Here is a 27,413-nt window from a genome sequence, read left to right on the forward strand (position 1 = left end):
GAGTGGCCAGCCCAGTTCAGGGTCCCATGACTCACACGTTTTTCGCGCCAAGTTTCCGCCCCGTACCGGGGAAGCTGCACCACAGGCGGACTCGTTCAGGTTCTCCACTCACCTCGCTCCGCGTCGGCGACCCCGCTCCGCCCAGACTAGAAACACGCAGTGACCTTACCGGGAGCGGTGCCCGAGAGTGCGAGTCCGGTCAGAGTGCGATCGCCTAGCAGCAGGTTCGGGTCAGCTCAGCCAGGCGGCAGGTCAGCCAGGATAGCCTTGGGCTAGAAGATCCTAAGGGTCTTTAAGTGACCTCAGCCTGTTTACCACCTGATAAATTAAGAGGCGGGTCACCATTTATTACACCCTTGTTGATGCAGAGTGCTTTAAATACATGACCTCTTATCCGCCCAACCCTACAAGGTAGGCAGGTCATGTCCACTTTATTGGTGAAGGAATGGGGACTCGGACAGACTGATTTAAGAGACGTGCCCAAGGCCACACAGCTAGTTAAGTGGCTGAGAGTTCTAGCTGCAAACCCAGGGCTCTGTCCTCTGGGTTGCAGGGACTCTGGGGTTCAGAGCTATAGGATCCCTCTGACAGCATGGTGAAAGCTATGGACACCACCCCCTCCAATGTGCACCTGTAAGTTTTTATACCATTTTGGGGGGCGGGGGTCACTGACCCCTTGCCTTGTAGTACAGCAGGCCACCTTTCAGTTCCTACTTCTGGGGACTGCTTTGAAAATTAAATGTTTGGGAAGCCGTGCTATACAGATATTCCATTAATATATGTTCCTGTTGGTATGGCAAGGATGTTTTCAGGGATACCCAGGTCACCTCTGCGGCTCACGGATGCAAACCCCATTGAATGAATTCCTTTGGCTAAAGACTGAGATGGTTAACTCAAATGCCTACAGAGGCTGGGTGGACACCAAGAAGCAAGGGTGGGGGGGGCGTGAGGCAAGGGGCAGCCACTGCAGCTAAGGGGCAGCCAGTCAGCTCCAGCTGATTGTGGCCCTGTGGGAATTAGAGCCCGGATTGCTGCATCTTCACATTTTCCAAGGGAAGTCTGAAATTCGAATGTTAATAGGAAATAGCCCTTCTTTTCCCTGTCCTACCCACTTTGCCATTTAGATAGAGATAATTTTACATATGGATCAACATTTATTAACACTTAATTGTGTTACCTATTTGTTCACCCCTATTTTTTGCTTTCTTGATTTTGGGGGTTGGGGGATATGCTCAATTTATTTTTTTCAGAATGGGTCTCTGGCCTGGGTAATATATTCTGAGTACTTTGTGTTCTGAAGATGTCTTTGTTTTTCTTTCAGATTTGAAGGATTTTATTGTATAGAATTCTTAGTTCAAATGAATACTTTTTAAAGTAATGTTAAGTCTCATTCTTTAAAGAATAAGCTGAGTTTTTTTTTTTTTTCCACTCTCTGGAAAATGTTTGGATTTTCTCTTTATGGTTTTAAAATATTACTAATATATGTTTAGGATTAACTTAAGTATTAATCTTACTCTACAACTGATGGATTCTTTCAAGCCAAAAGCAATGTATTGCTCTGGAAAGTTTTCTCTACTGTTCCTTTCATTGGTTCTTCCTCTTCATCTGGAACTTATGTTGGTTTGATATTAAACCTCTGAATCTGTCACCCATGCTTTAACTTAAACAAAAACAAAAAAAACCACAACTTTTTTGACTCTTTGTTGAGTTCTGGGCATATCCTTTGGTTTAATATTCCAGCTCACTGACTGGATCAGTTTATCATACAGGGAGAAGCCTGGCTACCCAGCTATTCCAAATGCTGACCACACCTCCCATCCAAATCCCTATAATTAATAGCCCCATTACTTCTAGGAAAAATAAAGTAAAAGGGACAGGATTTATACTCCCATCTTATACAGCTAGAAAACCAGCTAAAATATTTGGAAGAAGGGACTTCAGACACTGGACCACAGGAGAGCAGAACTGTGATCTTGGAGAGAAGAAAAACAAACAAAGCACCCTACAGTTGCATCAGCTTACTGTCTGGAGGCTGGAGGCTACTGGAAAGGGGGGTCCCAAACTGAGCCTAGCAGCCTTACTGACTTGAGAAGACTAATATTAGTGTTTGAGGAGGCCAATGTGGCTATAATTTGAGAGGCAGAAAACAGAAGGATCTCTTCTAATCTTTGGCTGAGTGTGGGTATGTGTGGATATGCACATGAATGAGAGGAAACTATTCAAATTTTAGGAAAGTCACCAGAAAGGAATAGGCAAAAAAATTATTGGAGGTTGCACAAGGTAGGGAATGGTACCTATTCCTGCCAGCCAGAGTGAGAAGATTTAGTAATACATGGGGCATCAGGTAGAATCCTCAATGGGGTATTGCCTTACTGGCAGAAAAAGTCTCCTAAGACTAAAGATTGTTTTGGATCTAACAGAGCTTGAATGCAAAACTTGGAAGGATTCAACTGACTGCAAGTTAAGACTAGACAAAATAATACCTGGAGTTTCCACAGGGCTTAAAATAGTTCCTGTCCCCACGAGCCAGGGTAGAAAGTGTACATGAATCAAAATTCAACATTATTTAAAGGAATGCCCCTCCTCCAAATTCTAGCAACCAAAAATTACAATTTATAGTGTCCAGCATCTAATCAAATTTACAAGGCATATATAAAAGCGGGAACATATAGCCCATGAACAAGATAAAGGTCAATGAATAGAAACAGACCCAACAGTCCTAAAATTCAGACAAGGACCTTCAAGATGGAAACTACAAGCATAAGGAGGAGAGGTATGAAAGATACAAAAAAGAAAAAAATGAAAGCTACAATTTCTAAGATTAAAAAAATACACTGTATGGGATTATAAGCAGAAAAGACACTGCAAAAGAAAAGATTAGTGAATATGAAGACAGAGCGAAAGAAAGTATCCATAATGAAGCAAAAAGAAGGATTAAACGGAAAAAAGAATAGAACAGAGCATCACTGACCTGTGAGACAATAGTAAATGGCCCAATAGACACGTAGAGTTCCAGAAGTGAATACAGAAAACAAACTGAAAAATAATGGCCCCAAATTTCCAACTTTGATGAAAACTATAATCCACTGAATCAAGCATCTCAAACTCTAAGTAGAATATAACCTTTAAGAAAGTCATGTGAAGATACATCATAAATAAATTGCTGAAAACCAGGAATAAAAGACTATTTTTAAAACATTCTGAAAAAAAAAAAGACACTCTACATTTAAAGAAATAAAATTGAGGACAATAGAAGACTTTTCGTCAGGAATAATGCAAGTTAGAAGATAGTGAAGAGACATCTATAAAGTACTAAAGGGAAAAAAGAAAACCCTGTCAACCTAGAATTCTTAACTGAACTAAAACATTTCAAAAAGGAAGTCAAATAAAAACTTTTAAAATGCAGTACTATCGGGCTTCCCTGGTGGCGCAGTGGTTAAGAATCTGCCTGCCAATGCAGAGGACACGGGTTCGAGCCCTGGTCTGGGAAGATCCCACATGCCACGGAGCAACTAAGCCCGTGAGCCACAACTGCTGAGCCTGCGCATCTGGAGCCTGTGCTCTGCAACGGGAGAGGCCGCGACAGTGAGAGGCCTGCGCACCGCGATGAAGAGTGGCCCCCACTTGCCGCAACTGGGGAAAGCCCTCGCACAGAAAGGAAGACCCAACGCAGCCAAAAAATAAAAAGTAAATAAATAAATAAATTTATAAAATGCAGTACTATCAGACCTGTGCAACAAGAAATATTAAAGGAAGCACTTCATGGAGAAGGAAAACGATATCAGAAGAAATCTGGATCTATGCAAAGGAGTATTACCAAGGATAAAGGGAAATATTTAATAATGATAAAGGACTCAATTCGTCCTGTGACACAATAATCATAAATGTATATGCACCTAATAAGAGTTACACAACACATGAAACAAAAGATAGAATTAAAAGGAGAAACAGAAAAATCTACAATTATAGTTGAGGATTTCAACATTCCTCTTTCAGTAATTGATAGGAAAAGCCAACAGAAAAGCAATAAGAATATAGAAGACTGAGCAATACTATCAATTAATTTGACCAAACTGACATTTCTAGAACACTCTAGCTGACAAAAGCAGGATGCATATTATTTTCAAGTACAAACAGAACATACATCAAGGTAGAACATATTCTGGGCCATAAAACAGAGTTTTAATACAGTTATACATTTGAGAGGATTGAAATTATACAAAATATGTTCTCTGGCCAAAACAGAAATAAACTAGAATAAAAGAGAGATATCTGGAAAATCCCCAAATAATTAACAATTAAATAGCAAACATATAAATAAGCCATGAGTCAAAAAAGAACTCAGAAGGGAAATTAGAAAATATTTTGATATAAGAACATATCAAAATATGTGGAATGCAGTTAAAGTAGTATTTAGAGGGAAATTTATAACATTAAATGTTTGCATTAGAAAAGAAGGAAAGTCTCAAATCAATGATCTGACCTTCCACCTTAAAAAAAAGCTAGAAAAAGAAGAGTAAACTCCAAAATGACAGAGCAAATAAAACCCAAAAGGATGAAATAAGTGAAGACAGGAAATCAGTGAAACAGAACACACATGCACATGGGTGATCGTGCACACATGCACACATACACACACATAAATACATGCATATAGAGCAAATCAATGAAACCAAAAGCTAGTTCTTTGAGACAAATCACTAAAATTGATAAACCACTAGCCAGACTAATGAGGAAAAAAAAGGAGAGAAGACACAAATTACCAAGATTACAAATAAAAGTGGAGACAGCATTACAGATCCTACAAACACTAAACAATAATAAGGGAAGATTATGTACAAACCACCAAAGTTCATTCAAGAAAAAATAGATAAATAATCCTATAACTATTACAAAATTTAGTAATTTAATTCAAAGTGAAAAATTTTCCCTCAAAGTAAATTCCAGGCCATCTCAGCTTCACTGTTTACCAAACATTTATGAAACAATAGCAATTCTATGTAAACCCCTCAAGAAAATATGAGGGAACATTTCCCAGCTTTTAAATAAAGAGGTTAGTATTACCCTGATACTAAAACAAAGATATTATAAGAAAACAAAACTGCAGAACAATATCACTCATGAACATATACACAAAAATCTTTTTAAAAAATAGCAAATCTGACACTAGCACTATATAAAAAAGACAAAACATCATGACTGGGTGAGATTTATCCCAGTAATGCAAGGTTAGTTTAGCATTCAAAAATCATTAATGTAATTATTCTTCTTAATAATAGACTAAAAAAGAGAAACTATATGATCCTCATACAGACTGAAGAAGTATTTGACAAAATTCAACAATGATTCATGATTAAAAAAAAAAAATCTCTTAGAAAAGTAGCAAAAGAAGAAACTTCTTCAACCTGATAAAGGACATTTGGAAAAAACTATTGCCACCATCTGACTTTATAGTAGAAAATTAATGCTTTCCCCCCAAGATTAGAAACAAGGCAAGGATATCTGCTTTCACCACTTCTATTCAACATAGTTCTGAAAGTCCTAGTTAGTGTAATACAGCAAGAAAAAGAAACAAAAAGCATATTGGAAAGAATAAAGTAAGCCTCTTTATTCTTGGAAGACATGATTGATGGTCTCTGTAGAAAATCAACTTTGACTCACAGACATAGAGAACAAACTTACCGTTACCAAAGGGGAAAGTGGGGGTGGGGGGGGAGGGATAAATTAGGAGTTTGGGATTAGCAGATACAAACTACTATATATAAAACAGATAAGCAACAAAGTCCTACTGTATAGTACAGGGAACTCTATTCAATATCTTGTAATAACCTATAACAAAAAAGAATATGAAGAAGTATATATATATATATATATATATATATATATATATGTATAACTGAATCACTTTGCTGTATACCAGAAACTAACACAACATTGTAAATCAACTATACGCCAATAAAACTTTAAAAAAGAAAATCAACTTTGCAGAATTTACCAAAAAAAGCTACTAGAATTAATGAGTTTAGCAAGTTTTAGGATTCAAGGTCAATTTAAAATCAATTAGGGACTTCCCTGGTGGTCCAGCAGTTAAAACTCCACGCTCCCAATGCAGGGGGCCCTGGTTCAATCCCTGGTCAGTGAACTAGTTCCTGCATGCCACAACTAAGAGCCTGCAAGCCGCAACTAAAATAGCCTGCATGTCACAATGAAGATCCCGCATGCTGCAACTAAGACCCAGTGAAGCCAAATAAATAAATTAATTAATTAAATATTAAAAATATAAAATAAAATCAATTACATTTAATATAACTAAAAACTGGAAATTAAAATTAGAAAACAATACCTCTTTGTATTAGAAGTCTGGAATACTTAGACACAAATTAAACAACGACAACAACAACAAAAAAGCAAGATCTATACACTGAAAACTTAAGACCTAAATGTACAGAAAGTTCATAATCTTGGATTGGATAATTCAATATTGTTGAGATATCAGTTCTTCCCAAATTGAACTACTGATTTGATGCAATCTAATCAGAATCCCAGCAGGATTTTTTGTAGCTATTAAGGACTTGATTCTAAAATCCCCATGGAAATTTAAAGAACCAGAATAGCCAAAATAATCTTGAAAAGAAGAACAAAGCCAAACAATTTAAACTACTTGATTTTAAGACTTAACTATTATAAAAGCCACACTAATTAAGACAATGTGATATTGGCATAATGATACATGTATATCAATGAAACAAGAGTCCTGAAATAGACCCACACATATACAGTCAACTGATTTGAAGAAGATGCCAAGGAAATTCAATGGGTAGAAGTCTTTGCAACAAATGGTGCTGGAACAAATGGATATTTGTATGGAAAAACAAACAAAACACCACCCTTGGCCTTTACCTTATATCGTATACAAAAGTTATCTTGGAATGCAGATGTAAACATAAGAGCTAGAATTATAAAACTTCCGTAGAAAACAATGGAGAAAATCTTTGTGAACTTGGGTAAGGCAAATTTTCTTAAGATACAAAGAGCATAAATTATAAAAGGAAAAAAAATGATAAATTGCACTTCATCAAGATTGAAAATGTTTTCTCTTCAACAGATACCATTAAGGACATGAAAATGAAAGGTGCAGAATGGGAGAAAACTATTTGTAAAACATGTGTCTGGTAAAGTACTTGTATCCAGAATACTGAAAGAATTACAACTCAGTAGTAAGACAAACAACTTGGTATCAAAAGATGGGCAAAACAGACCCTCCACCAGAGAAGATATATGAATTTGAAATAAGTTTTTTTTTTTTTTTTTATAAAGTTACTTGCCTTTCTTTTATTTGTTTATTTATATTTATGGCTGTGTTGGGTCTTCGTTTTCTGTACGAGGGCTTTCTCTAGTTGTGGCAAACGGGGGCCACTCATCATCGCGGTGCGCGGGCCTCTCACTATCGCGGCCTCTCTTGTTGCAGAGCACAGGCTCCAGATGCTCAGGCTCAGTAATTGTGGCTCACGGGCCCAGTTGCTCCGCGGCATGTGGGATCTTCCCAGACCAGGGCTCGAACCCGTATCCCCTGCATTGGCAGGCGGATTCTCAACCACTGCGCCACCAGGGAAGCCCTGAAATAAGCTTTTGAAAAGACTCTTTTTTAATATAGTAGCCTTATTCACGATAGTCCCAAACATCCAACACTTCGTAATTGGACAAAACCAAATTGTGGTACATTAATACAAGGGGAAACTTCTAAGCCATAAAAAGATGAATCTCAAAAGCATGTGCTAAGTGAAAGATGCCAGACACAAGTGACTACATATTGTGTGATTCCATTTATGTGAAAACCTAGAAATGTAGAACTGGAGTGGCAGAAGGCCCTCAGTGGTTGCCACGGGTCAGGAGTGAATGGAGAGGACTGACTGTAAAGGGGCATGAGGGAACTTTTTGGAAAGATGAAAAAGTTCTAGATCATGATTCTGGTAGCAGTTTCATGACTGTATACGTTTGTCAAGACTCATCTAATTGTACACTTAAAATGGTGAATTTTATTTTATGCAATTATACCTCAATAAAACAAACAAAAAAATGTTGCTCTAGGGCTCCCTCCTCCTCTTTTTATTTGTTGATTTTGAGTTTGAATTCTCTGAAATTGCACTTAAAGCTCTCCAAGAATTTTCTCTTGTATTTATTTTGGACTGGGTTTCTTCTGGTTCCAGGAGTTTCTCAAAATTTCTGGATTGATGTCATCTTTCTAATCTTCTAGCAGTGGTAAGGATTACAAAAACAGACAAACCAACAACCCAAGATCTTTGATCCTTTCAAAGAGTTCGGGATCGGGAGACGTAAAAGCATACATGTAGTTTGCTAATTCCACAGTATATTCTCTCAATGTTTCAGGAGACCAAGACTGTCCTTGAAAACAGTAATTATAAATAGTAATTGGAAGTGAGTAAAAGGACTCTCATAACATTTAAGGGACACACCACTTTAAATAATTCAGTTTTTCTATTAGGATCACTGTCACTCCTGGCCAACTGCAAAGTTGTTTCTTTTTATTTCTCTTGTCCCTATTACCACTTGGGCTGGAGGCAATTTTTTACTTCAGATTCTCGAAGTCCTCCAGCTTCCTCATGCTAACCTGACCTTTAAGATGTGAGTGAAGCTGTACTGAACTGCTCCCCTGTGTATGTGGGAAACCTAGTGTCTGTCCCTCCCAGTGTCTCTGAAGCACTTGGCGGACTTTTATTTCATCACAACATTTAAACTCTTACGTGTGAAATCCACCCCTCCCCGTTTTTGTACCTTGTCAACCCTCTGGACATTCCCCTAATCCCTTTACTTCCCTAAATGCCACCCACCCAGGGTGTGTAGCAGAGTTGAAGGAAAGTTTGTGGTAACAGACGAGAGCTGATCAAGCATCTTAGACATCTTGTTTCTTGAAGGTCTGTGGGCCTTTCCTGCTACTGTGGGGTTCTCACACCATTTAACTTGGCTTTTATTGTTTTACTAATTTTCTGGGTACCTCCTTTTTCTTCCATTTCCTCTTTTTCTTAGGTCAGCACTCCCACCCCCTCATTCCTATTCATCTTTCATTCTACTCATGAATCGAATGATTCATTCATTCTTGAACTGGAGTGTTACATCTAACTAGTCTGTTCAATGGAGTTTTAATATATATGGCTACCAATTTTTGAAAAATAGAAATTTAATTGAAAAATTCTTAAAGGTTCCAATTTAGAAATTAAGAGTTTTGAATATGCTCAACATTTGGTATGTTCTCTCCATTTAATAAAGTCTTATGGTAACTTTACATTTAACAGAATATTGTATATTGCTACTGTACCAAAAATGTTACTGTTTTGTATTAACTCTCACTTTGACATATAACATAAGAGTTTCCGGTTTTCTACTGATACATCTAGTGGTGGCATGATGGGCATCAGTCAGGGTCCCAGCTGGAATCAAATGGCACACTCGAATTAAGATAATCAAGGATATTTACAAAGAGGGGGGCAGGATAAGGGAACCACAAGAATTAATGCAGCAACCCACATTAACAGAAGCAGAAAAGATAGGGGATGGGAGGTCCCCCAAAGGAGAGGAGGTCCCTTCAGTTGGAGGACATAGCCAGCCCAACCTCACGGGGAGTGAACCAGGGGAATAAATACCTTGACCTCTCTTTCAGGTTTCCTCCGGTCTTCTGCTAGAGCTCCTCGTTGGCTCAGCCCAAGAGGAATCCAGAGCGAGGGAACCCACTGGTGAGTACAGGTCAGCCTTCCAGCAGAGTACGGCTGTGGAAGGACAAATGGAAGATACCGGGCACACATTGCTTATTTTAATCAGAAATATTCCTTTCTGTATCGACAATTTGAATATTAATTAATCAGGACTCTGATTGCTGTTGAAGGAAACTCAACTTGATGTCTTAAAAAAAAAAAAAAAGTAAAGAAAGAAAGAAAATGGAAGAAAGGCAGGGGAGGAACTGATTTTAGGGAAATAAATGCTGTTCGGGCACACACTCTCCTCCTCATCTCTGCATATGCTTGTTTGTTTTGTATCCAAGTGGGGACCTGGACTCCAAGAGCATTGGGGTAGATCTTTAGAGCAGTATAATCAGACAAAGGATGACTCATCTTCCAACTCCATGGAGAAAAGTCTCAGAGAACTTTACTAGGAGATTTAAATCTTGATTAAAAGAATAAATCAAGGGATGAATAAACATTTGAATAGACGGGATGGGAAGACTGATTGGAAAGGTGTTATTTCTTACAAATTAACTTATAAACATAATGTAATCCTAACCAAAATCTCACTTGAACTTTTTTGGAGTACGAAAAATAAAGTCTAAACTTCATCAAGAATTTGCCAGAATACCAAGATGAAGAAAAAAAAAAAAAAGGAATCGCAAAGGCAACTTGCTTAATTATTAAAATGCATTATCAAGTGATTAGTCATTGAAAGTATTATACTGACGTCAGAATGGCCAGTTAACTGGACAAAACCAATGCAGTGGGCATGGATTAACCAATAATTGGTGCTGGGAAAATCAACTGTATGGGAAACAATCATGCTAGACTCGTAAGTCACATTTTATACCCAAATAACTTCCAAATGAATTAAAGAGTGATGTAAAACACAAAAGCATAAAATGTAACAGATGAGATGAATATTTAATCTTGGGATGCAAAGGACTGTTTAGGCATAAAAAAGATTTGACAACATACAAATGTACAACTTAAATGTCAAAAAAATTACATGCAAACTTTAAAGGCAAACAGCAAACTAGGAAAACATTCTTAAGTTGAGAAACTATTACTGTACTGTATAAAAATATTTAATAAATGTTTACTAAATGATGTGTTTGTTGATTAAATGTTACTTTTCTGAAATCATTAGGGAAAAACAAAGCTAATAATTTTGATAATATAACAGTAAACGGCAATTAATATTATTACCTTATTGAAAATAACAAATGCTTTTGATATTCATAATTTAGTATCTTATTTTCATTAAACCTATAATAGAAGTGTAAAACACACACAGAAATAAGGCTCACATATTTTTCATTTTTAGAAAATTGAATCCCTTATGATCAAAAGTAGTTATTCTATCTTATACCCTTCACACAGATTCTTCTGTGAATAGCTTCACTTAAATCACTTAGGTTTCTCTGTACAATACATTAAAACTATAGTTGCTGATATAATTTAAAAAAAGAAAAAAACCTATAAAAATAATGTCACTCACCTGACATGGAAAATTAACCACACAGAATGAGTTCAATAGTGTTCTGAATTTAATAAAGAATTGATTTAACTCTGCTCAAGAGTCATAACTCAACACTTTTTTTCCCCAATGGAAGAAGAAACAGAATATACTTTGCTTTAAATACCAATTCTTAAAAAACTGATGAGAAAGTATGAGTAGTGGCTAAAAAGAGAAATGGCTGCATTCAATTAAAATTTTTATTTCAATTATCCACAAAACAATATAATAACACTTTATAAAAATATTAAGTTTTAGGCTACCATTATTCATTTAAAAAAGTGTGCTAGAAGGCTGTTTTTGCCAACTTCCTCTTTTGGTAAGGAAAACACATTAAGAGGTTGAAGAAGAAAAGCTGTTGGAAAAAATCTTCAAATGTACAAAGTTCTTTATTTTTCTCAGCAATTTAAAAATACATAACCATTTAAACTGAATACACATTAAGTTAGTGTTTTATTTCCTAACTATACAATCGATATTATAAAGAACTGCTCCATTCAGTTAAAACCTAATGAATACCATCAACTTCTTCTGGCCTATTTTTCTGAAGAGAATTAGTACATAAACATATAATTTTATCCTTTTTAAAATGCTTAGAAAAATTGTAATATCATAGTTCACACAAAGCCCTTTAAAACTCTGATGTCACAGGTTGTAGACGTTAAAGGTAAGATATGACAGCAGTCTTCTTGGGAAAATCCTCTTGGAAGAGGGATTCAATACTAAGCAGGTTACGTAAACATAAGAAAGCCACCACAATTTTTAGTACCAGAACTGTTGCCAACCTGCATGAAGTTCATCTGCCACATTTTAAAATGGTTTGAATCTCAACACAGATACCTCAGCACAGAATTTTAAATTTAATGATCAAATCAGGTATGTGATGGTAGTCAGTAATAATATTCCTAAAATACTGGGACCTGATGTGTTGCTTTATTTAAAGTGTGACTATAAAAGAGAGTATTTTAAAACGTAAATACCAGACTTTCATTTGTCAGATTCAGTCCCTTTGCTAGGCACTTAAACCAGTGATGCTGCTATTCAAATTCGTATTTTGGAATTTTCTTTTTGAGTTAGTCATAAAAATCAGTATTATTCTGTACGTTTCACTTCTGTACTTTAAATAGGCAAAATCTGTCCCCTTCTTTTCACCACTGCTATTTTTCCGAATATGTTTTCCTCCTCAAATCAACTAAATTCTAGAAGGGAAAAAATGATAATCATTAAGTATATTTAAAAAGTGAATGTAGATTCAAACACGGATTTGAAAACTGGAGTTCTAAAAATGTTTTACATAAAAGCTGTATCACTGGAATTAGTGGGAAGCCTTAACTATTTTGAGGCTATAGCATTCATTTAGTATTTATGTTAAGAAAGATTAGCTTTATAGTCATACCTTATAACTCTTAAAATCTCAGAAAATAAGTGAGGAGCTTTGAGTGCCAGCAAAGCCATTTTGTCACTCTGTAACGTCAACATTAAACATTACATTCCATCTCTCTATCTGTAAAACTTTCACATGTTCTTTTCTCATATTTCTTTAAATACATTTTCCTCTCTGTTAGTCTATATTCAATAAGAGCAAAAGTGCATTCAAGTCCCTGATCTAGTGATATTTTATATTTGTGGCACCCATCATCATAAGTACATATTAGCAATCTCACAGTACCAGTCTGTTTTTCAAAAAGGACTGTTTAAATGCTGGGTTTATTTTTTTTCATGCTATCTAAAGATTAAAAGATTTCCCCTTTGATTGGATAGTATGATTTCAATTATATATTGCCTTTAAAAAAATCAGTGCAACCTTATAAAAGATTAACCCATATTCTAGTTACCTTCATTATTTTAAACTGAGCTATTCAGAAATGATTAAAGTGAAAATTTTCTTCTACTTTCCAGTTCCATGAGTATACTGAGTATTAACATAGTGCATTATACTTTCAAATTCCACTGCTGTTGTCTAACATTTAATCAAGTTTTAGATGCTGTTTATATTCCTTTTTGCTTCTAAAAACCTGGCCCACATCCATGCAAACAGAGGCATATACTAAGGTTGCATATTAACTGTTCAACTTAGCAAAAACTTTTAAGAATAATAAATGCAAGAAATTTTTAAAAATTGGAATGGAATTGTTTGGTCCCATGAAGTTCTGTAATTCTAGATTTTATTATGGTATAACTTTTTAATCTCCCAAGTTTTGTCTATACTGATTGATAAATTTCTCTTAATTATGCATTTGGGGAATAAAAGAAAGGTAGTGATTCATAAACAGTAGCCTTGTTGCTCTTCATTGTCATGCTATCACTCACACAGTCATCAATATCTTAACTATACTTTCTTTGGACCCTGAAATAAGCTGAAAAATTCATCATTGGTACTTCAGAGTTTAACACTTGGAAAAAAAAAAAAGTGGTTTTGTGCAACCACATCTGTAATTCCAGTTTACCATCAAAAACATGCAGGGTGAAGAAGATTTTCTTCTTTTGATTCCTGTACGTAAGTGAGGAAATCTACACAAGTTCTTTACATTTTGGCAGATTTGTGCATATAAAATTGGCTTCTAGGATTATAAATTTTCTCCTGGCTGGTACTGCGGCTCTGTAGCAGTGAAGTAGTCTTCCAAGAAGGACTGGATATATTCAAACGTTGGTCTTTCATCAGGGTCCTTCTTCCAACAAAGATTCATCAATTCATGTAGGGACTCTGGACAGCCCTGCGGGCACGGCATCCTGTACCCTCGTTCCACCTGTTCCAGCACCTCGCGGTTTACCATACCTATCACGCAAGATTCAAACACCAAAAAACAGTGACGCCAAACATCACTAGCAAAAAGAACAAATTCCCTAACCACTAACTAATTGGAGGTATATTCGAGTGAGTTTATTTAGTGAAACGATTCTTTCAACAAAGAAATAAATTTTAAATGTCGAAGTACATCAACAAGAGCTTAGAAAATGCTAATCTGTTTCAACATATCTTTTTTCATTCCACCTAAAATCTGGCTTTTAATACTAATGCCTTCAAAATTAATGAGAATTGAGAGTGCTACTCTGAAGTACTGATACTTTCTGATACTAACAGTTAATAATGACCAAACTTGGGCTAATGAGGAACAGTGGCAAGACAGTGTCTGAAAGAACTTTCAAACAGGAATTCAGAAGAAAGAGTGCTAGTCCTGGTTTTGCCAAATATACTAATTATGTTATTTTATATCAAGTCAGTTCCTTGAACCAGTTTCCTTATCAACTGTCACCTGTTTGACTTACCTCAAGTTATTACACAGTTCCTTTCTTGTATTCCTCTGTAATCCCCACCAACCCCAACAGCAGTGCACCCTGTGTTATCACAGGGTAAGCATACCCTCAATTACCTGGGGAAGGAGAGGACTAGGATATATTTATGTTCATCTCCTAAGAGAACAGTAGAGCGAAAAGGCCCTTTTAGAAAATGCCCTAAAGGGAGAAAACTGCGCACACCTTACCCTATCTCAAGGATTGTGGCTCTCATAGACTGCTCCCCATCCAATGACAAAAAAAAAAAAAAAGACAGATAGAGAGAGAAATATAAAGGTCTCCCCCAACCCCTTACACTTTTGCTCATAATAAACTCCAGTTACATGAAATGCAAACTTACCTGGATATGGCACTCTGCCCTTTGTTACCAGTTCCGTCTGTAGAATTCCAAATGACCATACATCAGACTTTATTGTAAATCGACCATATAGTGCAGCCTCAGGAGCTGTCCATTTGATTGGAAATTTTGCACCTAAAACAGTATTGACAAGCTTGCTTCAGTAACTTGTTTTTTTCTATTTGTGTAAATATGGCATAAGCAAGGTTAATTTTTTGTCACTATACCTACTGTACACGTCATGTGTCAAATTCTTCAAAAGTACAAGATACATGGGAAAATTTTCTTTAATACTATTTAAAATTTGCATTAATAAAAATCACATTTCTTCCTGATAAGATATTCAATGACAGAATGGCTGGTGGGGATAGAAAATCATTCGAGAAAATAGAGGTGGGGGCTTCCCTGGTGGCGCAGTGGTTAAGAATCCGCCTGCCAATGCAGGGGACACGGGTTCAAGCCCTGGTCCAGGAAGATCTCACATGCCATGGAGCAACTAAGCCCGTGTGCCACAACTACTGAGCCTGCGCTCTAGAGCCCGCGAGCCACAACTACTGAAGCCCATGCGCCTAGAGCCGGCACTCCGCAACAAGAGAAGCCACTGCAATGAGAAGCCCGTGCACCTCAACGAAGAGTAGCCCGTGCGCAGCAACGAAGACCCAATGCAGCCAAAAATAAATTAATTAATTAAAAAAAAAAAAGAGAGGTAAAAACTCTAGTAAGAAGCAACCAAATACATGGGTGATAGGATCTATAACTTTTAAGTCAGTCTAGCTCCTAGTAGTTCTAACTGTTGGTTGCCAAGAACGTATTCTATCAGTTCTAACGTCTACTGGTTTTCGACCACAATCTCCTTTCTAAATATTTTATGATATCTCTCTGGAAAATTTTATTGTACTATCATTTTTAAAAGCCTAAAAGACTAAAAAATATTTAGTCAAATACTTAGTGTATACTTACTTTTTATGCACAAGACATTATGCTAATTGTTATAGGAGACACAAAAACATAGCCTTTGTGATGTTTATACACTTACAGTGAAAATGAGATTATAGGTGTCTTAAACACTTGAAGTTGCTTATATATGTATATAATGTTGTAAAACATTTCTTTAGATGTTCAAACAGAAGATCAATTTTCATTAGCACAATCACAAAAGGTTTCATTTAAAAAGTGGAGGCTAAATTTAGCCTTAAAGAATGCTTAGAATTTTTGCAGGTAAAGATTAAAGAAGAATAGGAAGATATTTCAGTTGGAGGGAACAGCACAAACGTATGGAGATTGAAAAGAAAGCACTGTGCTGAAGACAGGGTTTCTCAACCTGGGGACTACTGGCATTTGGGGCTGGATAATTCTCTGCTTGGTCGGGGCTAGCTTGTACTTTGCAGGGTGTTTAGTGGTATGCTGGGCCGCCCCCCAGCAGATGCCAGTAGCAGCCTCCCAGTTGTAACAACTAAAAATGTCTAAAGGGACTTCTCTGGCGGTCTAGTGGGTAAGACTCCGCACTTCCACTGCAGGGGGCACGGGTTCGATCCCTGATCGGAGAACTAAGATCCCTCATGGTGTATGGCGCGGCCAAAAAAAATAAAATAAAATAAAAATAAAAATGTCTGAAGACGTTGCCAAATGTCCCTTGGGGAGCAGTACCACCACCCCTGGTTGAGAACTGTGATTTAGGGAACAGTTCCCAGTGGTTTGTGTACCAACATGGTCAGTGACAAAAAGATACAGTCCAATGAAAAAAAGAGAAGAAAGATCACATATCAATTTATAAAGCTAAAATCATTAATTTATAGGTATATCCTTTATTCTGAGATTACATTCTTCCTGCTTGTGTAGTGTTAAAATGCTCTTTCTTTTATGAAATGATGGTAATAGTGGATAGCCGAAAAAAGTTTTTTTGGGTATATCTACTAAATAAATCTTCGCTAACCTTTACGTTGGTCTTACTAGTTTGTATTGAAATAGTTTGTTTATAATTCAGTTGCAGACAGACATTAGTCAGTGAGCTCCTTGACAGCAGAAATCATGCCTCTTACAGCTGTGCCCTCACGTCCAGCACGTGGAAGGACTCAAATGTTTGTTAAAGACAAGCTGGAACTAGACAGTAGGAGATGCTGAATGCCAAGGCATCTTTTTTATAGGTGTGGAGGCCTGAAGGTTTCATCAGGATGAACAACCTATGTGCTGATTTGCACTCGACCTTACTTACTCTCTGCCTGTCAAAGTTACACTCTTTCTTTGCATAGTGGACTGAGCGTCCACTATGTTAGGTAATGTCAGGCATTCTACATCTATTAATTCATTAAGTTTCACAACAATCTTGAAAAGTAAGTATTACCATCTAATATTTATAAGTGAGGAGACTGAGGCCCAGTCAAAAAGGTTAGGTAACTTGGGTGAAATCTCTGGGCTAACAGGAGATGGAACTGGAACTCAAAACCCCATACTCTTCCTGTATGCATGTATTTTGTCCCTTAAATGTGTACTGAATGAGAGCTCAGAGAGACAGACACCAAATAAAAGACCTGTGTTAATTTCTGTAAGCTCCCCTCCCTCACTGTTTACAGTGTCAATCTTATAAGTGTTTTTATTTACTACAATTTTATATATAATAAAGAATTAGGGCTTCCCTGGTGGCGCAGTGGTTGAGAATCTGCCTGCTAATGCAGGGCACACGGGTTCGAGCCCTGGTCTGGGAAGATCCCACATGCCGTGGAGCAGCTGGGTCCGTGAGCCACAATTACTGAGCCTGCGCATCTGGAGCCTGTGCTCCGCAACAAGAGAGGCCGCGATACTGAGAGGCCCGCGCACCGCGATGAAGAGCGGCCCCCGCTCGCCGCAACTAGAGGAAGCCCTCGCACAGAAACGAAGACCCAACACAGCCATAAATAAATAAATAAACAAATACTTAAAAATTAAAAATTAAAAAAAAAAAAAATCTAAAAAAAAAAAAAAAAGAATTATTGTAAATCTGGCATGGAAATGGTTTCCAAAGCCTTTATAAAATTGTATGCTATTTCTTAAGATATTAGCTCCTAGTCCTTAGTGTAGTAAAAATTGGATGGTTCTGAAGTTTGTTACAAAAGTTATTTTAAAATGTTTCTTATCTGTTGGCATGCCAAAGGAAGTGTGAAGAGGAGAATACTGCTTGCTATATTTATAATGCAAAGAACACCCACAGTCAGATTCTTCCTTGGGGGAAATAACTATCAGAAAGCCACAGTACTATGCACCGTGTATAATTTTATGAATAAAAATCAATGTTTTTATGACTCTTTTTTTTTCTTTTCCTTTCTTTTTTATTGGAGTACAGTTGCTAATGTTTCTATGACTCTTCTGAGCAGACCGAGAGCTGTTCTTCTTATTCTGTAAAACCCTGTATATTCAAAAGAATGGTAAGAAATACCCATCGAAAATGAGGTTACAAGAGTTTATTAAAAAGTCATTTTACCTTGTCTAGCTGTATACTCGTTGTCTTCAATTAACCTTGCTAAGCCAAAATCTGCTATTTTGCACACAAGGTTTTCTCCTACAAGAATGTTAGCAGCCCGAAGATCTCGATGAATATAGTTCATTCTTTCAATATATGCCATACCATCAGCAATCTTGGGAAGAAAAAAACATATGTGATACAAAGGGAAGGAGGGAGAGGACAATTCTGGTTAATGTTAAGTCAGATCGCTGAAGAATCATGTATCTTCAAAAGAGATGATGGTAACAGGGCATAGTCTAGCAGATAATAAGAAGAACAGAAAACCTTTTAATGGAGGGGGAGGGAGAGGAGGATAAGGAGGGAGAGAGGGAGAGAGAAGGAAGGAGAGAAGGAGAGGGGATAGGGGAGTAGGAGAAAGGCCCACAAAGCCTGAACCATTTACCTGGCCCTTTCCAGAAACAGTTTGCGGGTCCCTAGTATAGAGGGGCTCAGAGCCTTGAGCTCAGGTGTGTGGATGAGGCTTGACATATGCCAAAGTCTCACAGGTACGGTTTCTTGGTATAAAGTTTCTCTAAATTGCTAGATCCCATGGACATCTGGACACTCACTGAGAGAGGAGTCTTAGACCCAATGTGTCAACCAAAGCCAATAAAAGGCCCCTTGAATACCTACCACACATCTGAATATAACTTTTAATAGTTTTCATTTATATTTAAAAACAAAAATCCAGAATAGTAAAACTATCCCATCTTTAACTGTATATTGCCATCTTAATTCTTGTTTTGGACTATATTAAATAAGAAATTCAGCATAAACTTTATCTTTATTTATTTATTTAAAGACCAATACTATTAATTATTTTAGGTATATTACTCTCCAACCTTCTATCCTGGTAGGATCAGTATGATTCTATGTTGCTTAATATCTGCCTATCTACGGCACCCCACTCCCAGCTTTGTTCAGGGCCTTTTGCAGCATACACTTTAGATTTCTAATATTTTCTTTGGAATAGCGATCACTCATTGTCTTAAAATTTATCTACTGAAATATAAATACATATAGATTTTATATTTGTGGATGCATATGTTTCTGAAAGGCCATATGATACAGGACAGCACTGTACTGGGAGTTACCTGATTCTAATACTAATAAGTTATATGACTTTTAGATACCTGGGTCCTCAAGATACTACAGTATCTGTAACATACGGAGATCAGACTGGATTATCTGTAATGTTCCTCCCAGCTCTAAAATCCCATGATTTCACTATTTGAACAACAGTATCTACTAAGATTAGTTTACATTTTTAATGTACACTTGCAATTCAAATGAACACATGTATAAACACACAAGTACCTGAGCAGCCATGTCAACCAGTTGTGGGAGCTTCAAGTACTTTCCATCTCCCTCCTTCAGGAAATCTAATAAGCTCCCTGTAACAGACAGCAAGACATTCATGAAAAATAAGCAAATCTTAAATCAGAATTGCAACAAACATTCCCCTACCTCCAAACAAATCATATGACAATACAAAACTTCAGCTTTTTATTCTTCAATATTTTTTGCAGCTTTGGAATTTCTGAATAATTATCTTTAAGATTCTAGAAGAGGGCCCTAAACTGAATTTTTTAAAACTTCTGATAACATGAAAAAAAAAGGGAAAATGCAATCATCTCACCAGATTATAGACATTCTTTCCTTGTTTGCTTTGATCAAAATCAGTCCAATTTTTAGTCAAAAAGTAGTATTAGATACTTATATTTTTAAGTCAATCTGTAACAAGAGTTCAGACAACTTGAGGACATCTTGGGGTACTTGAAACTAAAGCTAGGTGGCTAAATAAAAGAGTTGATGTGAAGTGTTAGTACAACCAACTTCTCTCAATTTTAGCAGAAGATACCATGCAACAGCAAAGTACTATGCATTACAGCAGAGATAAAGGCTGGAAAGAAAACGTCTAATTGCTATTCTATTACAGGTTAAAAACTTACCATGTACCTGAATTTAATCAAGAGAAAATATCAGACAAACCCAAATTAAGGCACATTTTATAAAACAACTTTGTTCTCTTAAAAAAAATAACAATGTTATGAAAGACAAGAAAAGCTAAGGACTGCTCCAGATTAAAGGAGACTAAAGAGATGGATGACTAAAAGCAACGCATGACCACGGGCTGGATACCAGATCGGGGGGAAATTGCTATAATCATCACTGGGACGATCGGTGAAATCTGAATATGAACTGCATTTTAGGCAACAAAATTGTATCCATGTTACATTTCTTGAATTTGATCATTGTACTGTGGTTATGTAAGACAATGTTCTTGTCTTTAGTAGACAAACTGAAGTATTTAGAGGTAAAGCGAGCATAATGTCTGCAATGTACTCTCAAATGGTTCAGGAAAAAACCCTCACATTTATTCATACATATATATAGCAATTGGCGAATCTGGCTGAAACATACATGGGAATTCTTTGTATTATTTTTGCAACTTTTCTATAAGTTTAAAAGTACTTCAAAATAAAAGTAAAATAAAACAAAAAACAAGGCAAGGCAAAGAAAACCCTTTCCATGTTGACAAGACTGTGAAGCAAGGCATAGTCATGACTTAGTCTCTTCATTTATAGAGATTCAAAGTCAGGGAATATCTCTTTTCCTCTGGTCCGTCTATGGCAGGGAGGACATGTTACTGTGTTTGTCCGTTTATCTGCCCTTTCAAATATTTACTGAGGGTCTACTACATGTGAGGCACTGTAAAAGGCATAGAAGATACAAAGATAAATAAGATCTTAAAATACTATACAAAAGTATAGTATATAGATCTAGAAACTATATGTACACAAATAAATATTGTCCAGTAGGTGTTATAAAAGTTACTGTAAAAACTACAGTGGAGACACGATGGATCTGGTTAATTCTATGGAGAAATCAGGAAAGGCTTCACAGAGGAGATGCATCTTGAAGAAGAATGAGAGCAGACAGGGAATTCCAGGAAGAGAGAATAACAAGTACAAAGGCAGTAATTCATGAAACGGCACAGTAAGTTCAAGGAACTGAAAACGGTCCTTCCTATGCAAGAACACGGGCACAAAGATGGGAACTGATGAGAAAGAGGCTGCAGGAGTCAGAACACAGAAGGCAATGCATAAATGGACTTTATCTTTTCTATATGAAGTTTTATACTGAGAAGCAATATGATCAGATTTATGTTGAAAAGCAATTACTCCGATTTGATGAATGAAATTGGACTAAAACTGAATAAAAGGAGTAAGTTTAAAAGTTCCTGCAATAGTCTAGGAAAGAATGAGAAGAGGAACATTTCCAGAGACACTTAATAAATGGAATTAACAGCACGCAATGGACTATTATTACATAAGGGGGTGGGAAAGTGAAGACTGCGGGGCCTCACTGCCAGAGTCTGTGTTTCTAAGAAGTGTCCAGGTGATGCTACTGCTGCCGCCCCCGATGTTCCAGAGTCTCTTTCCCCTTTCCAAAAATGGCAAGTACAAGAATATTCACTGCAGCGCTGTCTGTGATGGTGCAAACTAAAAGCAACCTAAATGTTCATTGGGAAAGGAATGAATAAACAATGGAATACTCATACAGAATTTCATTCAATAGTTAAAAGTACACAAATGAGCTCTTCCCTTAACCACATGAATAAATCTCAAGCACGTAATGTTGAACGAAAATAAAGCTGGTTAAATTTATGTAATTTAAAAACATACAAATACTGTTAATAGGTAACTATATATTAGTAAAAGTATATCAACATGAAAAACAGAGATGGGAAAAGCAACAACTTCAAAACTGAGGTTACCTCTGAAGGGAATGGGCTCAATGAGGGGTAAAAACAAGGATTCAGTTAGATCTTTAATGTGTTGTTTCCTTAGTAGAAAGATCTGAAGCAAATACGGCAAAATGTAAACAGTTAAATTTGGATGGTAGGGACATGGGTGTTACGGTATTCTTTGTATGTTTGAAACATTCTGTAATTTAAAAAGAGTAAAATGGCTAGTTAGGAAGTAAAGATGTAATATTGTCTGTTCTTTAAAGAATCTTGGGGCTTCCCTGGTGGTGCAGTGGTTAAGAATCCACCTGCCAACGCAGGGGGACAGTGGTTCAAGCCCTGGTCCCGGAAGATCCCACATGCCGCAGAGCAACTAAGCCCATGCACCACAACTACTGAGTCTGCACTCTAGAGCCCACGAGCCACAACTACTGAAGCCCACGCGCCTAGAGCCTGTGCTCCCCAACAAGAGAAGCCACCGCAATGAGAAGCCCACGCACCGCAACAAAGAGTAGCCCTCACTCGCCGCAACTAGAGAAAGCCCATGCACAGCAACGAAGACCCAATGCAGCCCAAAATAAATAAATGAAATAAATAAATTAAAAAAAAAAAAAGAATCTTGGCTGTGAAGGGAAGCAAAAGGTAAAGAGAAGTCGGTGAAAAGCAGATGTTGGGACCAAGAGAGGGTTTTCTTTTTAAATGAAAGGAAGGATTTAACTGTCCTTAAACAGAGGAAGGAACACTTCTTTTTCTTAGCCTGCAAGATAGACTGATGTTATATAAATACTCTGCATGACAATGCTGAATATACAGAAAGAAGTAAAAGCTACAGTTCTTTGTTTCGGGATTTAGAATCTAGATAAGGAGCCATAATCAATCCACTATGTAAAATATCATTCAGTGTAATGATAATTGCTAAAACAGTGCAAAGGCTGCAGAGCACAGAAATCCAGGACTGGAATGTGTGTTATTTTGACAATTCTTTTTTTCTGATCTTTAACTAATTACAGCAAATCCCCCTTCCCTTAAAAGTTTCTTATATCCATTTATCAGAGCATTTTGGATCATATCAGTGGGTCCTTAACCTTTTTTTGGTCATGGGTTATTTTGAGAATCTGATGAATGAGAGTCTATGGACGCTCTCTCTAGAAAAACACACGTAACTGTGCAAAGATTGACAGAGAACTTCAGAGGAAGTTCACTGACCCTCTGAAACTCATTCATGGCAGAGAGAGCATGTACTTGATAAGTAATTATAAAACCAATTCAGAGCAGTCCTTAAGTTTGTCTCATATACCTCTCTGGCCTTATTTCCAACCAGTTACCTTCTATACTTTCCACTACCCATGGTTTTGTTCCCCATTTCCTCATAGCTCTGCAGAAAAACACTGGTACCCTTCACTTTACTTATTCGTGTCCTTCATATTAAAGGGTAGTTCAAGGCTTGTCTTTTCTGATATTTCTCATTTTATTCCAACCTATGTTATCTCTTCAATTTCTACGTTACTTACTGAATGTGTCAAAACACCTAGAAATCCATTATGCTTTGAACTTGTTTGTTTATAGCGAGCTGTTATTTACTTTTATACTGAAAATTAACTCATCGGGTTAGGTCTTTTCTCTCCTAATTCAATGTAAGTTAGATGGCTTTATTTCTTTGATACCTTGTAATACTGGCACACTGTTTATATATTAGAAGCATTCAATACATTTTAATTGTTAACAATTTCTAGAGTATTCTCATTATAAAGAGAACACACGAGGCAATGAGTTTGGATAGATTATGGAGGGCCAAGTTCTAAGTGCCTGAATAGCAAGATGGGGAATGACAGAGTTTAAAACTAGAAGGGCCTCTCCCTCGCCTCCTCGCTTCAAAGATGACCAAGAAAGGAAGGAATAATGGTCGTCCCAAAAAGGGCTGCGGCCAAGTGCAGCCTATTCGCTGCACCAACTGTGCCCGATGCGTGCCCAAGGATAAGGCCATTTAAGAACCTCGTCATTCGGAACATCGTAGAGGCCGCAGCCGTCAGGGACATTTCCGAAGCAAGTGTTTTCGACGCCTGTGTGCTTCCCAAGCTGTATGTGAAACTGCATTACTGCGTGAGTTGTGCCATTCACAGCAAGGTAGTCAGGAATCGTTCCCGGGAAGCCCAGAAGGAACGAACACCTCCACCCCGATTTAGACCTGCGGGTGCTGCCCCATGACCTCCACCAAAGCCCATGTAAGACGCCAAGTCCTTAAAGACTAAAGAAATACTGTCCCCTGGAAAGACAATAAAATGGAAATTATACTTTAAAAAAAATTAAAAAATAAACTAGAAGGGGCATTTGTGATCTTGTATTCTAAACCTCCCATCTAGAAATAATCCTAACCCAGCAATCTGACAACATAGACTTCTACCATATTCCCCAATTAAATACTTCTTGAAATCAATATACAAAGCTAAACAGACCATTAGCTTTTATCTCCACTATATTCTTATGCTATCAATATCCTGATTTAAACTTTCTCCTTGTCCCTTTTCTCCCTTCTAGTTCATCTAATATACTCTGACATGGAATATTTGGCAGTTGTTTGAAGTAGAGGTTCTTTGCCAAAAGTGCCATGTGCTTTGGGAGCTTTACGTAATGTTTTGGCTCTCAATTAGTAGGCTATGTCAATTCTTAACTTTTGGTTTTTCTGTTTCTTTTGGGGGGGAATATTTTCTTATGGTCAATGTGTAGCTTGTAGTTGGTCCTGTCACCACTAGATGGAACTACATCACTGACCAAGATGGACAAATGGTGAGGGATGACTCCATCAGTGGCTTTAACTGCAGATTAGTGACTCATTAAGACTAAAAAAAGGAGATAAAATTCAAGAGGATAAAAAGCAGGCCTGTCAGCAAGCATATTTGGTGACTTACTAGTTCCTCTTCTAATGCATCATCAGCAAAGGGAAAAAGAAGAGCGACAGCCTTCCCTTCTCCTTTCCCTGGCCCTAACCAACCCTGTTACTGAAGATCCCACACCTTGGGGTCTGGGGTTTGGGGAAACGGAGAAATTTCAGTTGACAGTAGTGGAAAAAAGCAGTTTCTAGGACTCCTGAGGGAGATTATATTAAAACTAGATAAAGTTAATTTTCTTAACTTTACCTGATTTCTTTGCTTTAGTACTAAAGATATAAATAGCTTTCTGATTGCATTATTTTAAATCAACTAGTGTGAATACTTTTTTTTTCACCTTCCCAGCTATTCCACTGACTTTAGTCAAATGCAATGAAGGACTATTTACTTTCAAAATAAATTCAGTGCCTTATTTCCTTTTTAAACTCTGTACTATCCTTTGGAATAACTGGAGCTAATTTCATTAAACAAAATGTCAGGTTTTCTCTTTTCACATGTCTACATAAAAAATCTTAAGTTAGAAAATACAGTAAAAATCTGTATGCATAAAAATAGAGATGAAGACTTAAAATTTATTAATAACATGAATACCCCATGAGATACTAACATACACATACCTTTTGACATAAATTCAGTGACAATGTAAATTGGCTCTTCAGAAACAACAGCATATAGTGGAACAAGTTTATCATGTCTTAACTTTTTCATTATCTGAGCCTCTTGAAGAAAAGCTTCTGGCATCATTGTACCTGGTTTTAGTGTTTTGATTGCTACTTTTGTGGTTCCATTCCATGTTCCTAGAGAAACAACCCACATTTCACTATTTTAACCTATATTTTAAGAGATTTACAACAAACTTCAATGAGCAGCAGTAACCTTAAATATTTCAACATATCTTATCATAAACTGGGGCATTTTAATCTACGGTTAAACAATGACAAAAAACAAAAGTTCAGGCTCCTTACCCATCCATACTTCACCAAAACATCCTTGTCCTAGTTTAACCTCCAGTCGCAAAGATTCTCGAGGGATTTCCCAAGCATCTTTTGCTAGACCTTGAGTCTGGGGTTTCACAGTTGGACACACAGTTGTTAACTTATGGCATAAACCATCAGCATGTTCTAGATAAATGAATAAACTACACTGTAAAATGAGTAACTTACAAAAATTAAGGTACATATAGTTGTACCAGTGTTTTTAAAAGTTTAAGTTATAGGAAATAAAAACAATGTTCTATCAGTTTTATTACAAAAGCATAAACACAAAAAGGGAGTTGCATAAAAGAAACAAAACATACAAGAAGTGAAACATTTTATTAAGTACATTTTAAAAGTTATTATTTATTCTTCCCAAAGAGAATGTTACCATTAATTGTTATTTCTAAAAACCACAAGCGAGGGACTTCCCTGGTGGCGCAGTGGTTAAGAATCCGCCTGCCAATGCAGGGGACACAGGTTCGATCCCTGGTCCGGGAAGATCCCACATGCCGCAGAGCAACTAAGCCTGTGTGCCACAACTACTGACCCTGTGCTCTAGAGCCCGCGTGCCACAACTACTGAGACCGCATGCCACAGCTACTGAAGCCTGCATGCCTACAGCCCATGGTCCGCAACAAGAGAAGCCCCTGCAATGAGAAGCCCGTGCACTGCAATGAAGAGTAGCCTCCGCTCTCCGCAACTAGAGAAAGCCCACGAGCAGCAACGAAGACCCAACACAGCCAAAAATAAATAAATAAATTTTTAAATAAATAAATAAAATAAAGTAAAAACCACAAGCATAAGAAGCACACCGAAAATCAAGGAAAAACTTCTTTACTTAGAGGACTGATCTTCAAATAAAGGAGACACAAAAACAGTAAATCCCAAATTTATAATGGCTTGACTTGTGAATCCTGCTTAGACAATCTTTCTTATGGTAAATATGACATGTTCCCTTCCATTCTCAACATCCACATCACATCCAATTACAACTGATGACACTGCTTGGTAACATGTTTTATCAGTGTCAAGACTGGTGATTGACTTGACAGACTTAATTTGCAGTTAGCTGTCACTGAAGAAGAAATCGTCATGGAAGCTTCCCCTCCCCTAGTATTAAACATTTAAAGACTTTCAGATTCATTCATGTATTAAACTGGAGATTAAAAATTTTGAGAGAGAAGACTCTAATACTGAATACCTTTCAAAGGTCCTTGAAAGACTGATGAATGTCTACAGTTGCTATAACTTAATTTTCCATGAAAAGAAAAATGCATCTTCAGATCAAATTTCATTGGATTTACACTTTAGGAAGTCTTATGTGGTTCAGCCCATGCTGAGGAACGTAACCCAAAAGGACATATGCTACAGCTTCTTACTTAAGTGTTTAGTTTTACCTACTTAGAAAAAGTGTCCCGAAATAAAATTTTTGCTTTTT

The 27,413-nt window shown here is 37.0% G+C and overlaps 1 protein-coding gene, 1 long non-coding RNA gene and 1 pseudogene across 8 annotated transcripts in view; 2 read left to right on the top strand and 1 right to left on the bottom strand.

The window, feature by feature from the left end:
* Positions 1 to 67: 67 nt before the first annotated feature.
* The window catches only part of LOC309640269, a 44,374-nt gene continuing 17,028 nt past the window's right edge, over positions 68 to 27,413 (top strand). Inside the window, exons 1-2 of one of the 2 annotated variants that reach the window (XR_014252146.1) lie at positions 68 to 189; positions 9,677 to 9,749. This is a non-coding gene — a long non-coding RNA (uncharacterized lncRNA). Of the gene's footprint in view, positions 225 to 9,676; positions 9,750 to 27,413 lie in introns of both variants that reach the window. The other variant, XR_014252147.1, reaches the window with a different exon arrangement.
* The window catches only part of YES1 (YES proto-oncogene 1, Src family tyrosine kinase), a 76,704-nt gene continuing 60,729 nt past the window's right edge, over positions 11,439 to 27,413 (bottom strand). For all 5 annotated transcript variants that reach the window (XM_082418707.1, XM_082418705.1, XM_082418704.1 and 2 more), the window contains 6 exons: positions 25,964 to 26,119; positions 25,616 to 25,795; positions 19,680 to 19,756; positions 18,342 to 18,495; positions 14,891 to 15,022; positions 11,439 to 14,032 (listed from right to left, as the gene is read on the bottom strand). In XM_082418707.1, the coding sequence (XP_082274833.1) occupies positions 13,824 to 14,032; positions 14,891 to 15,022; positions 18,342 to 18,495; positions 19,680 to 19,756; positions 25,616 to 25,795; positions 25,964 to 26,119 (908 nt within the window). In that variant the 3' untranslated portion in view covers positions 11,439 to 13,823. The remainder of the gene's footprint in view (positions 14,033 to 14,890; positions 15,023 to 18,341; positions 18,496 to 19,679; positions 19,757 to 25,615; positions 25,796 to 25,963; positions 26,120 to 27,413) is intronic.
* Positions 19,766 to 25,600, top strand: LOC309640252 (small ribosomal subunit protein eS26 pseudogene; annotated as a pseudogene). The gene has a single exon. The product of its transcript is annotated as a small ribosomal subunit protein eS26 pseudogene (transcript).

This window comes from Balaenoptera physalus (genome assembly GCF_965194825.1).
Source record: "Balaenoptera physalus genome assembly, chromosome: 12".
Lineage (NCBI taxonomy): Eukaryota > Metazoa > Chordata > Mammalia > Artiodactyla > Balaenopteridae > Balaenoptera > Balaenoptera physalus.